At 42.6% G+C, this 23,261-nt stretch overlaps 1 protein-coding gene across 2 annotated transcripts in view; it reads right to left on the minus strand.

Moving 5' to 3' along the window:
- CREB3L2 (cAMP responsive element binding protein 3 like 2) overlaps window positions 1–23,261 on the minus strand; it is a 70,388-nt gene that overhangs the window by 19,247 nt on the left and 27,880 nt on the right. The window contains exons 2-5 of one of the 2 annotated variants that reach the window (XM_057374500.1): window positions 13,318–13,534; window positions 3,492–3,658; window positions 1,908–1,995; window positions 24–202 (exon numbers count right to left, since the gene is read on the minus strand). In XM_057374500.1, coding sequence (XP_057230483.1) covers window positions 24–202; window positions 1,908–1,995; window positions 3,492–3,658; window positions 13,318–13,534 — 651 coding nt within the window. Of the gene's footprint in view, window positions 1–23; window positions 206–1,907; window positions 1,996–3,491; window positions 3,659–13,317; window positions 13,535–23,261 lie in introns of both variants that reach the window. The other variant, XM_057374499.1, reaches the window with a different exon arrangement.

Here is a 23,261-nt window from a genome sequence, read left to right on the forward strand (position 1 = left end):
TGGAGAAAGCCAGCTCAACTTACATGTGGTGCAGTCAGGAGAGGGGAATTGGAGAGCACTGAAGCCGTGCGTGATGGAACTTTAGGCGTGGCTTGGAGCTGGACAGGGCTGGAAGGAGGGAGCGACCGAGCCGGGCTCTGCCCTCCTTCAGAGTCACTGCCATGGCTGCTGGGAGGGGTGGGAGGCAAATGCAGGGGATCCACTGCTAAAAGGCAACAGAGACAGAATGTAACCCAAGGTTTGAAAGTGTCCATTTAAATTGCTGCTGCYGCCACCACACAGTTTCCAAGGGTAGGAATGTCTGCTAAAAAATGGATCGAGCAAAAGTGGCAAATTGGAAGATGTTCGAGCATGCAGGTCTCCAAAGAAGGAATGAAATGCAGCAGCTATCTTTAGGTTTGACAGACAAAACAGGGCTCTGTGCATATGCTCCAGTCACTTCTACCTACACTTCAGCKTCTTCTTCAAATGCTCTGAGGTTTATGTAGAATGTAAAGTACAAGCTCCCTGTTCCTGGGAAGCTACATGAGCAGAGGGGCTCTGAGTCAGCATACTTTCTCTCCAAAAACATGAGCGGGCAAAAATAGTATTTTCTGACTTTACTGTGGATTAAACAATTTGCCAGTATTTTTCAAGGGAAGGGATCACATCCAAGGTGTTACATGATCAGGAAGGAGAGAGAGGCCTCCTAAAGATGTGGTTTGGCACAACTGAGAAGTGACTGACAACCTAGTGACAGCAAAGGCTTCAATGCACTGATGGAGCAGGAGCAGCACAGGCAGCCACCACAGGAACCTCTCTCACCCAGGGCCATAAAATAACTTCAATTACAGCCAAAAGAACCTGCTCTAGAATTGGCAGGCAAAGTGCTGTTTATGACCAAATGGGCCTGACCGAGAGAAGCAGGGCATGTCTCACCTACCCTCAATGCATGGACCATTGAGCAGATGTTCAAAACAGCCATAACTAAGTAATATTTTTTTTTCTCTGAGCTAAATTTACAGCAATTAAATTTTCAAGTAGGAAGATAAAGGGCTAATTTGCACCTTCCACTTTTGTTATGCTTTGCAAATTCGAGTTGAAAAGACCAAATGGGTGGTGAGGGAGGATATAAGAAAAATAGTAATTGGTCTCGCATCCTAGCTCTTGCAGTTGCCAGAAGAATAAACTTATTTGAAAAACAGAAAGGCCCTTAATCCCACTAACTGAGCAAACAGATCTATACCCTGGGATGAGATACAACCTCCCTTTATCCACCTGCTACATCATTTGCTTCTCTCCCTAGAGCAGTACTGCTTACCTAGAGAAATGAATACACTAACAGAATATCAAGTGTTTCTAACTGAAGTGCAGTTATCTGCTCAGATTTCATGCCAAATRTTTAGCTCTTCCAAAGTTTTCTTGGCTTTAAATGTGTTTAGCTTTCAGGGCAGGCACCTTTGCTCCTCCTTCCACATTAGAGTGTAGTACAAAGAGGTGATGGTGGCTCTTAAAACTAATATGCTACAAAGGGATTTGCCTAACTTTTATCTTCATATAAACTCACATCCTTGCTTTTGCATCAGAGGTTAACAGTAAAGCTTCCTCTGTCTTATCTAACTCTGCTCAAATTGATTTCTTTTCTATTTAAAATAATCCTGTATTTGAAGAATTCAAGCTCCCTTTGGTACAATTATTAATACCYTACAGACAAAAAGGGATCATTTTCTTTGTGATGAAAAAGGGAGGGCAAAAAAGAAAGGAAAAAAAAGCACMTAAATAGCCGGAGCTGAATCCCTAGAAAAGAACAGCTTCAGCCTAAAGACTAACATGGTGAASAAGGAATCCAAATATTTAATCAGGGTAAAGTACATTTATTGTGCTTTCTGGTCATCTCCCCCTACATTTTCTTTTGGTATTTAACAGACCTTCCTTAGAAGAGAGGTTCAGGAACTGATCCACTTCATGGGGCTCCAATTTAATCTCTGGAAGAACTTTCTGGGTCAGTGGTTTCATCTAGAAAAGAGAAATTAACAGCATGAAAACCTAGAGTACACATCTTAAAAATCTTAACAGAAGGACACAAGGATTACTTCTCCATAAATGGAGAGGTTTCCTCTCCTCCTGCTCTGCTATGGGCAAAGCTTTGACTGCTTCACACAGTTTGCTAAACCAGGCTACAGAGAATACTGCCCTGACTACTCCCACTATGGCTTTTCTTACTACTACATTTAGCTAAAATAAAAGATTACGCCTCAGAGATGACATTTCAGACTGAAAGCTAACATGCAACCCACTCAAATTACTTCTCTTAGCAACAGAGGCGCTGCTAGGATTTGCTGGACTGCACAGTCTGTTTGAGCAAGGACAGAAACACCCTGGGTGTCGGGGAGAGCCTCTTAAAGGCCATTGTCATCTGGGAGCAAGAGCAGGGTGCCAGTCACCGAGCACCAGGTTTTGGGACCTGAGTTCATTTCACAGGAACTTTCATTGAACTCCCAGGCCTGAGGAAGTCTGTCTGGAACATCAGCATTTTCATTGCAGCCAAATCTCTCTCAGCAACCTGTGTAACTTAACTAATCCATGCAACAGCAGTGAGCCACCAGCAAGTCCCAATGCTCTGTCTGCAAATCTCAGCATCCCAAGCTACAGCAGGACAATATACTGGGAACAGCACATTCAAATTAGGAGAGAATTATGGGAAACTGGTGCTTAGCTTTTTCCAGTTTCTCGTAAAATAATTTCTGTCGCACACATTTCTGATCCACATCCGAGTGGAAATATTTATTTTCAGCATGTATCAACTCCCTGAATCCTGAAATGACATTGCATTCTGGGGTCTGGGAACAGCCATGCTTCTTCCCCAGTGGCTGGGGACCCTGGTGAGCTGCTGCAGTTCATTGTCCTTAACCCAACCACAGCCAAACTGAGCTCTTTAGGATGCCCACGGGCTGCTCCAGCTGTGGTCAGAAAGGCATCACAAAGCTCCTTCTGAGGCTGGTTGGTCTGGAAGTAGCAGCAGCTTGAAATGTCAAAGTTGCACARATCTGGCAAAAGTAACTTTGCAGGCAAACAGGGAAACTCTCCAGTCAATCCAAACAAGGAGTCTTGCTCTGCTTAGGGGAAGGCATAGCAGCACTAAAGCAAATTCTTATGAAAGACACTTAGCAAATGGATTTTGATAGAGCAAATGGATTAGTCAGTTCAGGTGCAGCTGGTTCATTAGAAACTATTCAAATATTTCTAAAAACCCAAGAGCCCCAGGCTTTGGAGCTAGCATGGAAGACAAAGTTGTATATCCAACCATTAAAAGGTGAAGATGCAGACAAGTATTTTAAAAGACARACTCTTAATAGCAACAGTGGGACACCAGCAAACATTAAAAACCATTAAAGCAGACTGCAGCGTGCACCCTGAACTGCCAAGCTTTGGCACCAAGGAGGCCACATGGGAATGCAGTTTTAGAACCCGTGGCTAATCGTGCAGAGAGGAGAACAGGAATTCTGAAATACCAGGGCATCTGTGTGCAGCTCAGGCTGTTCCCCCTCCAGCGACGTGGCYGTGACAGTGAGACTGACTGAGGGAGCAAGGCCTGATGTCTCACACAGCCCCGGCTCAGTCTTTATTGATGCTGGAGTAAACTCCGTAGCCAGACACCATTCCTCATTTTCCAGGTCACCTGCCAGGGAAGGAAATTGGACACCACATGTTTAGATCAGGGACAGAAAGASGACAAATGAAAATAATGTCATTCCTCCTCCAGAGAAGGGAAACAAACACAGGAGACATTTTAGTCTATCAACAAAACTCTGCCCTTGCCATTCAGCTCTCAGTCAATGCAGACAACCGTGCCATTTCAGGGCTGTAACCTAATCCTAGCCCCAGGATACACAGAGGAGCAGCGAGGAAAGACACAGCACTAATCACTGWGCATTGCTGAAAGCTGCTAATGCGTAGCAGAACAAGACTAAACAAGCCACTGGGTAAAGCAGCCAGAGAGCCATGTCCCAAACAGGCTAATGCCTGCTGACTCCTTTTTATTCCTCCTTCTAGACATAGCCTTTAGCTAGACTTCTGCTTCTTCCACTGCTTGCAGTCAGCAAACAGCTCAAATGGTGAGATTATATTTTTAAGAACAAAGTATTTGTCGCACCTTAAATTCATTTTTTTCCCCTCCAAGGATTCATTCAGTAAGTGCTAAAGAGGATATAGGCTTTGATGATTTCACAGGAGCACCAGTGCCATGGTGAMCATGCTAATTTCCTGCACAGAGCCTCTGGGAAGTCACAGCACAGGATGCATATTTTAACTGGCAGCAATGTGCATCATGTGTTGGCAGAATTATCCCCTAACTCCACTTAYTGCAAGCTCACTAGTCAGGAGAAAGCTGTGCATCTTTTCTGTAGATAAAGCTGAAAGGTTGCCCAGCACTGTCAAGAACTGGAAGGAGATTGGCACGGTAAGTTTAGTTCCCCATTTCCATTCAGTGTCTGACTTGCTGAAAAAGGGATTATTTTGCCAGTCTGAAGTATGACAGAGGATCACAAACTTGGAAAGACTCAACCTGAAAACAATTCCACGAGGCTATTAACAACCCCTTTTAAAAACACAAAATAATCAAATGCAGTTTTGACAGTTGCAATTCTGCCTCAGGAAACTTCCTATTTCAACTGCTAGACTTYAGTCATGGCTGTTCTTTCCTGTTGCAGGAGAATATCCCACACCAACTGCACTGCATCCCAATAGCATGAGGCACAGTCCTCTGCCACAGCTCATCTGTCGTTGTGAGAGGCACAGCCTTTAAATCAAGCGSCTGGAAACTGAAGGCAAATATACAGAAAAGAAAAAAGAGTGTTGATCTTTCTTTGAAAGCTTTCTTCTGCTTTCAAACGGATTATTTACTGCACATGCAAAATTAAGAGAGAGCAAGTAGCTACACTGCAGGGCTAATAAACACAACAGAGCTTTGAATTAACCACATGCTGCACCAACATCCTGGGAGGCAGCCATGGGACTGTGCCTGTGCCACCAACATCCTGCAAGGCTGCACAAGACCCTTCATTCACAGCTGAGTGCATCGAGCTGGTGAGATATCAACAGAGGTCAGTTGCAAACAGGTAACAAAAATAAGAGTGGGCTCACAGCCCCTGGACTGCTGTGTGTCCTTGAAATTAAGACCACACACACGCACAGAGCACTGGGCAGAATCTGAATGCCTGGAGGAAGGGAGCAGAATGCACATCTCCAGTACTTGTAATTACTTTGTGGTGGGACCTAACCTCCACTACTGGCAAGGAAGGAGGTAATTTGACTGAAGACACACCAAGGAATTAAAAATGAAAAGTACRTATCCTGTAATCAGAAGCTCAAGAAAAGCAAGACCAGCTCTGCCAGATTTAACTGTAGAGCAAGGGATAAATACCATATTTAAGTTTCTGGAGAGCTTACTCCCAATGCTTCTTGGGAAATGCAAAAATAGAAATATTTATGAAAAAAAAAGAGGTAGGCTTGTCTAAATATTAACTCAGGAGAGAGAACATTGCTCTCTTTCAATCCTCCCTGAGCCTCTCTACTCACAMACACAAAAGTGCAGCTCACTCTCGGCTTCTGTGTGTGCATCATTCAGGTAATACCTTCAAAGTGATATCTGCCTAGAAATCCAGAATCCCTTGGTAAATGTGACTTTCCAATGGCTGTTTGGATAACTTGTGTTAAAACTGTCCCCGTGTCATATTATGCAGAGCCTGTGTTCGAGCTATCCCTGTGGCAGCACTATTGTGAAGGCTATGGATAAATGAGAGCTATTAGTGAAGCCAGTAATTAGCCCTGAATTTTCTCACATTTGTGTCATTGTGCAAGTAGAAGCGAAATCCAGCCATAGGTGACCAGCAAAACAGGGCATATCCTCTAAGACTGCACTTTATGATGTTTATCACATCTAATCCCCAGACTGATCACGAATATTCAGCTGCTCTAAGACAGCAAGATATGCTGGCCTTCAGCTGGTCATTTCACTCCTCTGGAATCCATCATTTCACTCCTCTGGAAGCCGACTGCTGATTAACCTGACATCCCTGCCATCCCCACTTAGCTCTGCATAAACTACTTGGAGTTATTCTAGGCTCTAAAGCCAGTCTAACCAGTTTGCAGGGTTACAGATGGTTTCCAGCCACAGCCACACACTGCGTTTAACACTGAGATCATTCCAAAGAGCTGCATCTGGCACTTTTTTGACACTGCCTCTTACAATACATGGTGACAGCTGTCATTCCAGATGAACAATTCCGTGAAAGGAAGGGATGGAGGACTGGTCAAATCTCACCTTGACACCCTCCTCCCCTTACTTTTTCCAAGTTGCTGTTTTGCATCCCTAATCAGGATCAGTGAGTTTTGTGCTCTGAGTTCCTTTCTTTTGACACATTCTACCAACAACCTCTCCTCTGCTCCATGGACACGTCCCACTCTCCTTTCTCCTTTTCCTAAACACAGCAGGTTGACATTATCTGAAAATAATTCTTAGTTTATTTCTATAATAGCTCYTTAGCATCTCAGTCTACTCTGCCAAGCACTGTGCTAGCAGAGCACAGCAGCAAACCCTTCTCCCTACGCCTTTTGAGAATGCCACACAAAACCAGAAAAACTCAGGCAAAAAGGAAATATGGAGCAGGATAATGGATTAGGGGTCATACAGAAAGGTATGGCACACCCTCCAAGACAAGTGGAATTGGATTTTTCAGATGATTTAGCCCTGTTATTACCCTTGATCAAAATACAGAATGCACTGAGCTTTCAGGTTACATATATAAAAAATTAGACACAGTCTCTAAACAACATCATGTGCAGCTTTCTAGGATATTCATATTTCTCAAAAAAATACAATGTTTTTCTTCTTTTCTTGTTCCATGGGCATGTTATGGAAAGGCAGGATAGGAAAAGTGGAAAACAAGCTCAAAAATGCTCACTTCAATGGTACAATTTTTCTAATATCAGAGTTCCCAGAAAGTTTTGCTTTCCTTCTTTTATTTCTATCCAACTAATTCTTCAATCTTGTCCAACATACCAAATCCTTTCCTATRAAAAAGTAAATCTTCTCCAAAATTGACTAAATTTTACTCTTTCTGACAGATACAGAGAAATAGAGCTTACAAAATAACTAAAATGGTGCCCCTTGCTCCCCACATTGTTTTCAGTACCCATCATTAGAGTTTAACAGAGACATTTATTGCTGGATAATTAAGCTACATGTGCATTTATTGTGTATTTTTAAATAAGTGAGAGATGCACTCTGCATCTTGCCCTCACTTGTCCCAAGTACAGAGAATGCAAGTATCCAGAAAAACAACACAGATTAAACTTTTTTTTTTACCCTGCAGTAAAAAATAAGATAGCACCACTATGTAAACAACCCTTATGAAGGGTGTACCACTGAACCTAATCTTGAAGGGGGAAAAAAAGCCCGTACCACCATTACAGATCTCCACCACAGAAAACAGATCATGCACTGAATGTCATTTCAAACCAGTGTGCAAAGAAGACCTGTGGAATCATCAAGGGATACCCTTATCTGTATCAGCAGAATGAAGAGGCAGCTTTTACCTCCTCCTTAAAGGTCACTGTTCAAGCAACAGATAAAGTAACTCAGAGAAAAACAAAACTGAAAATTTAAGGAGACCACAGCAGACTGTTGGTCAAAGGGCTCTGTACAGGTTTCAGAAAAGCCACCTCTGAACAGGGTAGTGCAGCAAGTTCTCTAATGAGTCAAAGTGTTCTGCATTGAAATGTTCTGTATTTAAATAATCTCCCTCTTCAGCTGTGTGGATTTGAGCAATAGGGCTTGAGCTAATTCCTTCTGGTCYATGGCAGACCTTACACTGCTGATGCAGAGATTTTGGGTATGCTGCTGGACGTGCCACCTGCAGGGAAGGAAGTTCAATGCCCCCAGCTCTGCAGAGTCAGCCTTTCCAGCCTCCCAAAGGCAAGCTGGACCTTGCTGGAGAAATAATTGCTTCCTTCTCTTTCCCCKGGGTCTGGATGGTTCTCAGTGCCCAGCTCTGGGCTCACATAACGCTCCCCATCAGACACAAGCCCTGTTTATCGTGCCTGAAATGCTCAACTCCAACGCCACTACCTCTCCCCCTCTCTCCTTCAGGAGGTGAGAGCCCACATTCATCGACAAACAGTTCCTCTTACAGATTTTCCAGATGGCATTTCCCCCTCCCAGCGTGCACTCACACTCCCACCGCAAATAATGAAACCCAAGCCCTCAGAACTGCTTCCACAAAAGAGATACTGTCTGACTACCAAACATTGGGGTCCTGTTTAAAGTGCCAGGAAGGGAAAATTAAATAAAGAGGCAAAGAGAAGCAGCAGTGATACACAGTAATCACAACACATAGCAGAAATAGCTTTCTTCATAACAAATTATCATCGCTCAGAGTGGCATCCTCTTTGAGCAGCTCGGAGTCCACCTAAAATCCAGATAATTTGTATCACTGTCAAAGTTACGGAGACAGAAACAGACACATCACCTTTATATACATGATATATAGACTGAGGTGGTAGCTTTACAGCTCTGAAGCTGGATACCATTAAATATCCTATATAAGATTGTGATTTTCTTTTTTTAAGGTTTATGAAAGTTATCCACAGAAGCCCTGTGGCCACATAAAATAGTTTTCTCTCTCAGGTCTGAATTTTTCTCCTCTCACCCCACGCAGAGGCTATGAAGGCAGATCGGTATTATGGCTTCAACACACACGGAATGGACTCGGTGCTCACAGTGCATAACTAAGTGAGCACGAGCTGTCAGTGCAACCCTACAGAAAAAAAATGAGATCACTGCTTTCACAAACAGCAGGACTGGAAGTGGGAGAAGTGTTCCCATAATGTGCATCAGCAGGGAAACTATTCCTAGGAAATCAGTTCCTGTAGTCACTTGACAAAGAGTTTCTGAAAAGAACTGCAAATGTCCCTATGTTGAGAAAAGCACAATTGCTGAAAGTCCACAAGATTCCACCTAGGGGGAAACACCAAGGAAGTGCAGTGCATTTAGACGGTATCCAAGCAGAAATCAAGAGGGACTGTAATCACAGCCTACAAACACTTAGGGAAAGAGGTTTCAGAGAGCAGATGGTTCTTTAAAAGGAAAAAAGGCTATAATGAGATCTCATATATGTGGAACTGGAAGCTAAAGGAGGCCAGAGTGCAAATAAAGCTGACAATTATTAACAGCAAGCATAAGTAAATCAAAACCAACATTTTTCAGACATGCTGCTGCTCAAGTCACAGTTACAGGTTGATGCAGAGTGACCTACTGAGATTGTGGAGCCTGGACATTTGAAAGATCAAACATCTTTTCATACTTTAGTATCAATTTAGTTGCTCTCCTACAGAGCAATGCTTTCAGACACWTAGTGTGATTCTTGGGRTGTCCTGTGCMGGGCCAGGAGCTGGGCTTGATGATCCTGATGGGTCCCTTCCAACTCAACATATTCTAGGATCTGTGACTTTAAAACTGTAGATGGTGACAAGGATTGACTGCTACTTTTCCCTATAAAAATCAGAAACCATTCCMTTTGGAATGGCTTTCTCCTCATTTCCTAAATAAACATACAAAAGAAAAAAGTTATTTAGAAAAAAATTGCAGGAATGTGCTCTCAAAAATTATCAGTATGCCTTTGACAGCACCTTTTGAAAGCACGAGTGAATTTCTTTGCTCATTTCTGTTTACTTCAAAGACAGGGCAGAAGAGATTCCCGTTTTCATTGTTCACATTACATTGATTGAGTATTTGGAGAAAAACACACAGAAGAAGGACATTGTATCTCTCTATATAAAGGCTATATTAAAAAAAAAAAAAACCACCAAAATTAGGATATGTAATACAACCTCCTATAAATACTAAACTATCATGATTTAAATATATACCATATATACATATTATGTGTGTGCACACATATTGATACATTTTAAATGTATAAAGACCAAGCTGAGCCTCAAGCCCAGAGGTGCCTCCATGCAAAGAGACAGCACATGACACCGATTATTGCTTGTGAACACCATATCTAAGCAAGTGTTTTCATGCACACAGCCCTGCCTGAGACAAGGCTGGATTTATTGTTGAATAATAATTATTTATTGGCACTGGAGAAGTGGGAGCCACRTTTTTTGGGGTTTTGTTTGGSGTTTTKATTTGTTTGTGTTTTTAAAACTATGTAGGGAGATGGACTTGAAGTTTAGAAGTTAAAAACGAAAATTCCAGTTTTAAAAGCACATTACAGAAAAACAAGACCTCAGAAGTAAAAAAACCAGTAACAATACAGGTTACAGTCTGGGGCCAGCCCCAAATTTGGCACAGCTAGGAGTAAAATGGAAACACACYATTTCAGCAATCAGCCTGTCAAACCTTCAGCCAAGACAAGCCTCTTCAAATCCAAAAGTAACTTCAAAGCATTCCTGAKCAGGAAAGCACCAACAGGAGGGGCAGGTGGGGACTCAGAGCAGTCTCAAAAGCAGGAATGCACTCAGCCACCCGGGCACAATGTGAGGAGACACAACACAAAAATGACTGGCCAGCTGTCCTCTGAATGCCCTGCCAACCTCACTAAGTAAAAAAACAGAAAAATCAAACATATGCCCACCCCCAGCACTTGAGCTGATCTCAGAGGATGAAGATGCTGCAGGCTCTGCCTTCACACTCCTGCTGCACAGCAGCCCCACAAAATCACCTGTACTCTGCTGTCACTTATGGAACTCACATGTCCAAAACAAGGCTCAGCCATTGCCCTAAAATTTGTGCCTAGAGCTGACAAGACCAAGCATGGGAGAACAGGGAAGGAGCCYACATCTCAAGTCACAAGGAGGATAACCATAGTCCTTGCTGAAATTCGAGTCTTGCCTTGCTCCTGGCTCTGGCCCCTTTATAAAAGGCTGCAGAGACTGGAAAACTGAAGACAACACAAAAATTAGGCTTCTTTTCCCAATTAGTTTACAACTGCCTGAGGTGAATCTGTGCCCTAGAAGGCCGTGACCTCCCTTACCCATCCAGCCCTATTCTCAGTGTCTCCTCTCAGCTTCGTGTTCTCTCGAGAGCATTTTCCACTTCACAACCACCCACTGTCCTTCTCCACTCTGCAGTTGTTTCAAAAACCCCAGGGCTCAAAACCAGAAAGCAGAAAGCTGGTGGGGGAGAGGTGGCAGTGCAGCTGGTGTGGAYTGTTGGTACACAGGACACAGCTTCCTTTTTCGTGTTGCAGCCTGAAGCCTTCCCCAGGCCATATCCCTTCTTCACCACTTCAGGCAAACAAAAATGATCAGCCACCTGCAAGCAGGCAGGTCAAGCCTATAAATCTCTCTCCCTCTGGTACCTTTATGCAAAAYTGAATCTATGAATAGATTCTCATCATGAGGAGAAACCAAATAACTAAATGCCAGATGTCTTGTACACATGTGCTTTAAAAATTACACCTTCAGAGACCCCACACTAGCAACAGGCTGTAAGCATACAAAAAAGTTATTCTGTACAAAGCTGGAGAAACTGCCTCAATGCAGTGAAGTCAGAAGAGTGAGTAAATGGGGAAAACTACGGTTTGGACCTKGATTTTATGGACATTTAAATGTGTTCTTGCCTTGAACTTAACAGGACTTCTCAGAAAAGTAAAACCCAGGCTTATGAGTTTCCCAGGTTTTACACTTCTAGTTCTTTTTAGAAAAACTTTCTATAAAGATTTACAATTACAGGAATAGGTCAATTCAGCAGTTGCAGAAATTKTGGTACTGGGAAAGAAACATCTCACAGCAAAAGCTACTTTTTCCCCTGCAGGTAAATGGAGCCAGAGCAACCAATCACTCCACCATAGGGGCTGAAAGCAAATATTAAATAACATTTTCAATAAGGTTGTGGGAGATTTGGGTGTGGAAAACAAAAGATGGAAATAGACACTGAATGGCTTAAACCTGTCTYGAAAATCATGTGCTGAAAACAAGGCTGGCCTTTTTCTCAGCCTCCCTGCATGYTGGAGCTCCAAAACCACTACAGACATTGTGGGCCATTGAAACAGATGGAAACAACTTCCAAAATCGAATTCCTTCTTCTGACAGGCTGGCACTGCTGGAGGAGGAGGGCAGAAGGGCAGCTGGCAGAGCAATGTCACATGTGGTACCAATGCCTGGGGCTATCCTGTATCCAGACAGCAGGACCTCTGACAGATTCAAGGAATGAAAAATCATCGTGGTGGTGCCTTTCAATATCTACCAGAGAGCYAGGTTCACTCCAAAACTGCAGTTTTCTTATGTATTTCTCTGATCTTCACTGTTTTGAAGTCAATAGGTATGGAAAGGTTGTGAACATGATTCTGGGGTTAAGATTAAATAAAATCCCAAACACCAAGAACAACTCCTCCTCCTCCTCCTCCTCTCTTATGAAACACTGCAGAGTGAATATAAGATGAAATGTTTTCCATTCATTTTCTATTTTTAAATCCACTTGTTAATGTTTCTTGGCTTTTTAAAACATCATTTGMCTACAGCTCTATTACACTGGTCTCAGCAGTATGAATTTCTTCAGGAATTTTCCCCAAAGGAAACTCCCCTCACTTTTAGCCTAGTTTGAAGCTTTTCCCTATTAAMTTCCAGAAAAGCTTGTTTTCTGATGTTTCCTTGTGCTTATTTTTCCTGCCACAATTAATATMTCCTGTATGTRTTAATTTGAAAATATTCACATAAACCAGMTAGGAAATATAAAAATGGAAAATTTTCTGTAGATAATGTTTCCCAATCATCTCCAAAAACCCTGTCCCACACTGAAAATCCTTCTCACCGGTTTTATTAGTTGTCCTCGTGTAAAACCTCCAGCAGATTTCATCCTGTTCCAAGAGAGCACTTTGTACTACAAAACTGTCAGCCTTTGAAGACCTGCCTGGTGGATCTTCATAAACAGCTTAGCTTGTCAGTGCTCAGCACAAGCACTAATCTCTCTCTCTTTTATTGAAATGCAGCTTAACACTGCACTGCTTTGTACTGCAAAGCTAAAGGTGAAGACATAAACTAATTATTAGGAGTCAAAGTCTGACATGGCAATTACTCCTCATAGTTATCATATATTCAAGGATTTGCTCCTCCACCAACCACTTCACACCTGCACAAGCAATTTGRGTCTCTTCCTCCCACCATTCTTGCCTTTCYCCTCYTTCCCCTCCAGAAGTTTRTAACTGCTGAATTACAGATAASTGGGTTTTCATCATTTTCTATGCATCACCATTTTCCACAGCCACAGTTCCACCAGGAACATTTCCCTACTGTGTCATCACAGCAGATGGACATGGGCTCAGGGTGCTGTACCTTCATTRAAGTTGTCATCAGTAGAGATGTGTGTCAAGGGAGACTGGGGTCGAGAATCCCCACAGAGGGAATAGCTGTGTTCTGCCTGGATGAGGGGCGCTGGGGATGCCGGAGACAGCTCCACTTCCATGATTTCATTCTTCTCAGACAAGAAAGGATCATTCAAGAGCTGGCCTAGGACATCAGGTGAAAATTCATCCAGGAACTCTGTGAAGTGCTGTGGAGAGAAAAAGGTGGGGAAAAGTTTATYTCCTTGCCTGTCTGCCATGCCAATCATGGGAGAGAATAGATGGGAACAATTCTATGTGCGCACTGGTCATCCGTGCCAGTCAGCAGCAGGATCTGCCAGCCCTGTCTAACAACCTTCTCCTCCAATCACTACCTCAAGCTGAAGAGCTACAGATGGAACAAAAGTCGTCTCAGAGCCATACATTACAACAGAAGAGTCTGTCATTAGCTTGCAACAAAAAAGGAAAATGGAAGCACGGTACTCGTGTCCTGAAGCAGCCTGCTCCTGCCTTACCAAAGGTACTCACTACAGTGTGCCACCAAAATTGGGAAAGCACATTTCCCCAGACACAGTGAAACATCCTGCAGGATCTGTCACCTGAACATTCTGTGTGTGGAACAGAATACAGAGGGTTAATGCTCACTGAAGCACAGAACAAAAATGAAACACATTCCAACACAGACTCTGACACCACATATGACTATTTTAGCTGTGCAGAACATTCCGTGTGCTCCAGGAAAACGGGTCCATGCACATCCGCAGCCAAGCAATTAACACTTTTGCTATAAAATGGGTTCCCTGACTAATTTACGTATCTATTTTAGAAGTAGCATTCCACCTAGAGCCCATATCCAGCTTCTGGGCCCCAGATCTAAGCTCCTGACAGCCAGGACTAATTACCACTTTGTCTATTGCACTGAATTCATTACATCAGCAGCACATGTTATATCTGCATGTTGCAAAGTAACTTCATGTTTGTTCATTATTCAAAATGAGCACAAACCAAACCTTGCAATCTATTTCCTCCAGACTCCAATGCAATTCCCATCAGCAGCCAAAAACTTTGCCTCTTCACCTTGTTTCCAATGTCACAAAACTAGATCTTTGACCGATGAAAAATCTGCACTGCAACAAATCATTCCTGCTCATCTCATTCACACAAAGAATTCTATTTTTGTATAAAAATACTTGCACAGTGAATTGTAATGAGATTTTCTGAACAATGAAGCATTATCTACCATCTTATATAGGAATCTTTGTCGGCTGAGGCATGATGCTATAAAAGTCTAACTTTGTTTGATTTGTTTAGTTTTTRCAGGCAGTATTGATCTTGGCTCTTTGTGCTGCTCTCTCCTGCAGAAACAAACACTGAAATTCAAGATTCAGCTTCCTGTAGGCTAAATTAAGAATTAAACAAGTCAATATTGTAYAAACCCACAAGGGAAGCGGTGTGCTCACACCCTCAAGCACTCATATTTCACAGCTCCAGCAGCACCTGTGGCCTTGAAGCCTGATGCTGAAAAACCCTCTCACAGAGTTCCCTGGATGTTCAAGCACCTCTTCCAAATGTGCCTTTTTTCAAAATCAGTAAATCTTGAGTCAGTTTTGACTAACACTGAGGAAAAGAAAATATTGACTGAATACAAAGCAATAAACAGAGGACCACAGTTGCTATGCTGGAATAACAAGCTAGCCCAAGAAAAACCTTTACAAATGGCAAAACAGATTTGTAGCCTCATATTTACTTACTGTAAATAATAGCATTAATAAACAAACTCTTGGAGGACTCTGCAAGAGGGTCATGACCACCTTAGAAAGCCTTGTTTATTTTAATTTTCATACTCAAGGACTCACTAGCAACTTCACAAGCAGGAGCTTTCCAACAARGATAAAGGACAAAACACCACACAAAGAAGAAAGAAAAAGGATGCACAAGAGTAGTTGAACATCCTGGGGCATCAATAAAGACACTGAGTAAAACAGAGTAAGCAACCATTAATGTACAAACAAGGGACAGAAATACTTCCTAACCACGGAAGAAGTCAAGGATGAACCTACAAAAAAAGTAGTGCCTTTCTTAGGGATGTTTTTCCCTCCAGTCTACGCATTTCTTTTCATTTGGAGTAAAGGCAAAACTCAATTATATTTGTTTACATATTTGCCTAAAGCTGGAGCATTTCCTTCCAATTCTTGCATGCATTACTCTGACTGATGAGTAGCAGATGCTGAAATATGGCTGCTACGATATTTGTACCCTGGTTTCTATGTGCAGCTACTTTTCCATCATCCAATTTCAGGATGTCATCCTTGAAAATATCACACCTATGTGTTGACTCAGTTGGACACTATTCAGATCTTATAACTTAACAAACTCAACTGAAAGACAGCATGGCCAGAGACTACTCAGCTATTTTTGGCAAATTCACAAATAAAGATTTTTATTAGACTTCTGTCTATCACTGTTTTGATATGGAATAAAAGCTTATCAAATGTGATTTGGCTTCTTCCATTTGACTGAAGTTAGGCCCATCAGATTTTATTTATTTTTTCCTTTCTGAGTGGGGAATTTTCCCAAAACCACTTCCGGAAAAGCAAAGGAGGAAACAAACATTCAACTTCAGAAAACCAGAGAGAAAGAGGACCTCGGGGTGGAGAAGGATGTTCAACACGTTGGTCAATATCTGCACTTTCTCTTTTTCACGTGCAGCTGCAAAGCAGCAAGCTGCGAGCAAGAAAAGAATTATAACATTATAACAAGAAAMGAATTGTAACATATATCTGTGTAACAGAATTGTCTGATAGTAAATGAATGTCTGGTTTCTAAAATAATTTTCTGGTTTCATTGTAATTCTCAGGTTTATTTTTAATAGTGTGTGATATAATGTTGAACATTGGTCAGTAGAGAAGCCACAGGTCAGACTGTGCAGCCACTGACCCCAGCAAACAGACAATTTGAGGGATCTGGACTTCTCACTCTGTRATTATAAAACTCACAGACTCCTTGATTTACCGGAACTTTTCATATGTTCACTTCTCTACTACAGTGACTGATTAAAGCTAGATAACTTTTTCTTCCCTAAATAAAACAATTGTCTCATCGAAAGTGGCTCCATTTACTGAGAGAACTAAGAAAAGCCATCTGAGCAGCAGCTAAAGCAGAAACCATCCGGGGGCAGTCAGACCTCCAGCTCCTCACAACTTCCACCTACACCTAAGCTGCTCCTTCTGTCTTTTCAAAGCACATTCTCCCCTTGCCAACCATCCTCCTCCTCTTCTTCCCCTCTCTGCTTCCACACACACCTCAGCAGTCATCGGCCACTTCCATAGCTGGAAAACTCTAGAATAACCCTCAATTTTGACACAGTGGCCAGAATAACCCTCAATTTTGACACAGTGGCAACCACCCCTGCAGTCAGGAAAAGGCAATTTGGGGAGAGAAATTAAGAGTTTTACCTTTAGTACCTGTATATACACTTGCTTGCAAAAGAAAGAAGTTCTTTGTCCGTGGCTTTCATCTGGGCACCTTTCACCCAGGGTGCTCACCTTTACAAAAATTTAAAAAACAGAGGAAAGAGAACTTGCACAGAGGATYTGCCTTTTTTCTTTCTTTTCCCTTTTTGTTGTTAATACCTCGGCAGACAGCTCAGCTGCCAGTTTCCTGCTATCCTCACACCCCACTGGCAGCCCCAGCACTAATTGCAGACATGTGTTGGTACAAGGAGTCTGTTTGAATTATTAAACTATTCTCACCACACAGCAAAGAGATGTGTTCAGCTGGGATTTTAACCTCTGGAAAAAGTCAGGGATTTAGGACAGATGTAACCTTATCTTCCGCCTCCCCTTCCCCCAGAACCCTGAAAAGACAAACAAAACATCAGCACTCCTGTTTACACACAGAAAGCAAACTGCAGCCCGGTGCAGTTTCACCACTCCTCTGGCTGGACGTTGGCTCACACCRATATCCTGGGTGTTTTTGGGGAACACAAACACCTCCAGACATCATTGCAGTAAGCAAACAGAGGAAAGCCCTCACATCCGGGTGCAYGGTGGATTTTTGGACAGCTCTAGCAAAGTAGCGTTTGGCTGCAGCCCAGCTGTGCCGCAGGCTGCAGCTCTCCACAGCATCTGCCTGTTCCTGCCACACAAAGGCCCTTTTTTTCCAGCTGCCTCAGGGACCAGGGGTTTTTCTCCTTCTTGTCTGATTAAATGAGGATCTGTGAAGTCAAACACTCAGGTTTTGGCTAGGTGCATGGCAGTACTTGCTTCTCCACCAGCTGAAGCCAGATGAGAGCAGCACTACCCCAGTGAGCTGTTTGAAGATAAGACATTATTGTGCCTAAAAACAGAAGTCATCTTCCAAAAACTGACCTTCTAAGAACTCATTAAAAAGGAAGGAAGAGAGGTCAAGAGCCCCAAATGATGTTTCACAATTATATTTAAATTTTTAAACAAGCAGCAGGCTTTGCTGAGCCTRGAAAATGGACTGCAGCAGTTCTAAACCCTACACAGCAGCAGCAGCAGTAGCACAATGCCACCCTTCCCTTCCCAGGAGAGCCACCCCAGAGGAGAGCTGCAATGACAGCACCTTGGCACACTGCAAAACCAGCCCTGCCCTCCCAGCAGAGCAGGGCAAGGCAGCCATGCAACGTGCCAGAGTTATAACCACCCACAAATTCAAGATATCACCCTCTGGGAGTTGGTGGCTTTCTCCTGGTTCACCCTGAAGTCTCCATCAGTCACCCCTCCATAGGGRGAACTGGCAGGTACACAACAGGCTGTTTTTTTATCACGGGATAAAAAAAAAAATCCTACCATCCACCCACAGGTACAAAACAACCTGGGTTTATGTCTTTACTGTAAAATCCTTTAATGTCTACTCAGTAACTACACTGAAATTCCTTCATTTGTGGGAGAACAAGAAGAGTAACGCAAAATTAGTGTTTGAAACCAGCAAAGAGATCCACCTTAAGAGCAGACACAATTGTTTGGAATCTCACACCAGTATTTACTCCTTTTAAGCACTAAAAAAAAAAAAAAAAAAAGTGGACAGATTTTATAAAAAAATCTGTGGAGTGAATAACATACAGGTTGTGTCACCAGCAAAACAAATGCCAGGAAATTCAGAGCTAATAGATTTACATGGTAATTAAATCTGCACATCTTCCCAACTTGCTCAGGTTACACAGTTGGAAATGTTGAAGTTCATGCTGAGCAAATCTTATAATCCACCCCATTATGTACACATGCATGCACACACTTCCATTGCAAACACGCAAATATTTCCACCCCACAGCCAGCAAAGAAGAGATGCATTTATTTTTAACTAATAAAGGGGGATTTTTTCAAAAACCATGCTTACTCTTTTGCCTTTCCATGTCCCAAAATATTCTTTAATTTAACAACCCCCACCAAGAAAAAGTATTTGGTATTTAAAAAGATAATTAAAACCCAAATGGAATTTTTTAATAGACAGGGCTAAATATGGGTTGAAAGTAAAAAAAAAAAAAAAAAAAAAAAGGAAAGAAGAAAGAAGCCCTTGTGCAGCTGAGGCAAGGGTGAGAAACAACCCTCAAGTCCAGTGTGTTTTAAGTCCACTGTCTGCAAGCAGAGAAAAGGATGCTATTGCTCATTCCTAACCCATGCCTCTTGGAAGTCATGCAAAATAGGAAAATCCTTCTCACACTCCCCTGCCCTTCCCCCAGCACACAGTTCTTGGATCTAGCCTAACTTTTCAACAAGCTGGGCGCATGTTTTGCTATTTCCCACCCTGTCCCCAAAAAGCCAAAGCCAGAGCAGTGAGTCACTGTGGCCAGRGCAGTGAGTCAGTGAGCTGCAAGCCCTTCAGTAAGGCTCTCCCCATCTGGGTCCCTGACTGAGACCATCATTAATTCTGGGCTGCAAGTAAGCATCTGGATTATGCTCTCAGGTCACATGCAGCCCTTCTCTTGTCTCACCTCTTCCCTCACCACTTCCCCATCCCTTATTTTTTTTTGCCAGCTTGAGCAGCAGAACCACTGAACCCCTCCATTACTGGTTCCCATGCCCTTCCCCTCACCCAGTGAGCAGCAGGGTCACAATTCTTTACCCCCAAAGGCTGCAAGACAGGCCTGACTGATCCAYCTGCATCTCACGAGCCTCCAAACCACCAAGACTTTTTATTTATTTTTTTTCCAGGGAGCCTCTCCCTGCCTCCTCCAGCTAGCATGGCTTACACTACACAGGGAGGGGAGTTTTGCTTCCAACGAGTTCTAGCATCCACACAAAATACCTAAAGAGACCATTTATGTATTAATATAGGTAGTGAAGAAAAGTATGTCTGGTTGGTTTGGTTGCTGTTTTGTTTTTTTTTTGCCCCAGCAGTGCCTGTCATAAATATTTGCTGTGAGGTAATATTAATTTGATTGGTTACACCCCAGCTACACCTACAGGCTCTGTGGAAGCAACTTGAATTTACTGCAAGTTTTACATCCAACTAGTGTCTAACTCACAGCGTTAAGGCAAAAAGTAAACAGTGAAGAGAGTTTTCAGGCAAGTTGAAACACTTGTATACAAATTTTATAATCCAACAGTGGGCATTTACGGCCTTCTTTGGTGCCCAAGAGCTCCACAGCAGGGATAACACATTTTGTTGTTGCACTAACTGCTGCTTTAACTTACAGCCACTTTTGAAAGAACATGGTTGCTCCAGATCCTTCTGCATGTGAGACAGATCTTAACAATATAGGAGTATTTTACACCATTTGGGCACACTGCACTGGCTTTCATTTAAAATCTTTTCTCAGCATGGAAATGGGAGGGGATGAAAGCAATAAAAATTCATCTCAGGCCTCATGCAACAGCATCCCTTGTTCGTGGGTACAGCTGAGTCCTTTGTAAAGAGCACAGCCAGTAAAATTCCTCTATTTTAAACAAAATCCACTAGTCTTGATTGCATTTTAGAGATCCCAGAATATCTCAAGTTGGAAAGAASCTGTAAAGACCATCAAGTCCAACTSCCAGCTGACTTTAGGGCTGTCACAAGAAAGRGGAAAAGGTAACCAGTGATAACACTGCCATAGCCCAGCTATCCTCCACGGATAAGCAGCACTTGAAGTTCCCAGCCCCTGTGSACAGGCACAACCTCCCAGAAATACATCCCTGCCAGTGTGCCCAGATGCCATTAGGAAACCTGAGAAAAAKCCTAATTTCACGTCTAGTTTCCATTAGTGCAGAGGGCCTCCTGCAGAACAGGGATGATTTCCAGCTCAACTGTTTAAAGTGTTCTCAACAGCCTCCTCCCTAAGGATCAATTTAGTATCATTCAAAGGAGGATCTTTCACTAGACTGACTGGTGTAGGTAGGAAACTTCTGCTCTATCAGAGGTGTTTGCTAGTCCTGACTGACAGGACACTTGACATTTAAAATAAAAATCCTTATTCCCTTCTTCAACAGTGTTCCTTCCTTAATGGTTGCAAAGTTTAAATGGCAGGGTTCCAGCTTGCAGGAGCCATCRTTCTTTCTTTTCCCTAACACTGGCTGCAAACCTACACACCACCCATCAAAATCCTGCTCTTTAATTAAAACTGTCTGTTATTATAAAATAAGGCTTTATRATCAGTATTGGCAGCTTAAGAAGAGCATTATTTCACAAAAGAGTTAGTAGGCTTTGTTTGACAGATTTATAGTACTGGGTGTGGGGTGTWTTGCTGCATTGTTTGTTTTTAATAGAAGCACTGAAGCTCAGGCTTGAAAAGACACAAATTTCAGCTCCTCAGTGTTTATTTAGGCACTCTTCAGTTTTGAAGAGTMAGACTATCAAGTGCCTGAATGCAGACACTGAGTCGATTACAGAAAATATGAATTAGCTTTCATAAAAACTGCCTAAAATTCATAGACACAATGGTTGAAATTGCAGATTTGTGTGAAGTTATAAAAAGAGAAAACACACCGCACACATATAACCCCTTCTTGAACTCAAGAAACAGGTGCTTGAGCAAAATAGAGGGGGATAAAAATGGAGCGGCTTTGCAAAAAAAAAAAAAAAAGTAAAGAAATCCACAGGCCACATTGTCCTATCTGGGAGAATGAACTGGCTTGCCTGATGCTGAGCTCAAGGATCAGCAGCCTTTGGCTAGCAATGACCTTAGCTGCCACGGGGTTTAGAACCTGTCTCTATCACACAGATATCTCCTATCAGGGCAGAAGGAGAAACAGCACTGGCAGGACTTTGTGTTCACTGCTGCTGTTACYGAGGGTTACACATTAAATATCGTGCACTGAAAGAGCTGGTTGTGTGTCAAATATGATTGCAGTGTGTGATCTCACCAGCCATTGGAACAACCAACCACACTGAAGAACACCTTCCCAAACAAGTGCCCTAGCTTGCTTTCAGTAGAAACATCCTGAGGTTTGATCTGATGTAGCTCTCATCCTTCCCACAAGCTCACACTGAGCYCAAAACCATCCCACAGCAAAAGGCCTTGCATTTCAAAGCCATCCCAGTGGTCCTCCATGAGATGAATACTTCAAGACACCCACATTGCACTTGTATAGCCCTAAATGCAGAAATTCACACAGGAACTCACAGAAATGTTTTTGGCACCTCATTTTTTATGGACCAGCCCTTCCATCAGTACTTTGACACCTGCYTCTGGGGAAAAGATTTCATTTTATGTCAGAACAAGAATGTGGATGGGTCACTTGTTTTTCACTGGTGTCAAAGGCAGATAAAGTTTGTTTTGAAGCTCTGCTGAAAGCTGCAGAACGGAAAAAAAGGAGACAGGATATGAACAAGAACAAATAATATTATACTTACAAGCACGTGTAGCATGTGTCTAGACAAATCATTTTAAGGTACCCCTTACTTGAGAGCTGGTACTGTAATTTCCTATGACAAGTTTCTTGTCACAGGACCAGTAAACATTCAGTCAGCTCTATAAAAAAATCAATAAATAAACCATGAGTGGTACTGGACTAAGGTTTGGGAACCAAAATGGCAGCAGATGGAAACATCCATATCCTACGACCAGGTCTTAAACAAAACCAAACTTGTGTGCTCATTTCTCTTCCCTGCTTCCTTCCAGAGATGCAGGGATTTGTGGAACTGGTTACCTACTAAGATGTAGGCTGGCTCTCTCTCCTCATGAGTCCTGGGAATACAGGAGAGACTTTCACACCAGCACTGCCATMATTTGCCTGTGAACTGGTGTTTCATTTCCTCTTTTTAGCCCTCTCGCACTCAGAGCACCTCTCTCCTTCATCTTTACCTCCTCTCTGTACCTTCCATTTCCAGGCTTTTGCTCTGAAACAGGTGAAAGAAAGACCAAGCCACCCAATCCCAAAGAAGATCAGCAGAATTGAGAATGAAGCTGCAAACTGCAGGTGAAGACTCTGGAAGAACAGAGCCAGAAAAGCAAGAGAGCAGAAGAAAAACAGGAGGAGGCAAAGTCACAGTGCCTGGAAAGGGATAAAATAAACCCATGGCAGATAAGCAGCATATTAAGATTGTGCAATAACTTCCTCCACCCTCCCTGTGTATTTTTGCTAAGTGTCACTGACTTTTGGGTGCTGCCATTTAAATCTGGGCCTCTTGCTCTCATTTGTTCCTCCCCATCTGAAAGGCAAAACCATCACCAACTCACCATGGCATGTGAAGAGAAATTCATGTGGGGAAAACAAACCTGCTTACCATGGGAATAGAAATACTATATATTTGGGCTACTGGGAGAAAGGAAGTTTCTSAGAATTAACATGAATCAGAATCTAGAAAACAAGAAAGGGTTAACAGAAAATATAATTCAAAAGGAGAAAGATTGCTTCTGAGTTCGTCAGATCCAGAGGAATGTTAATTATAGATCAGGCCATTGCTTGGCTGCAGTTATTGGGGGGAGAAAAAAAGATCAAAATGTTTAATTGAATATTCCTGGGAGGAGGTGGTTCTGAATTACTGCTTTTT

Source organism: Malurus melanocephalus, unplaced genomic scaffold, assembly GCF_030028575.1.
Source record: "Malurus melanocephalus ecotype Western Australia unplaced genomic scaffold, MMel_1.1 scaffold_226, whole genome shotgun sequence".
NCBI classification, from domain to species: domain Eukaryota; kingdom Metazoa; phylum Chordata; class Aves; order Passeriformes; family Maluridae; genus Malurus; species Malurus melanocephalus.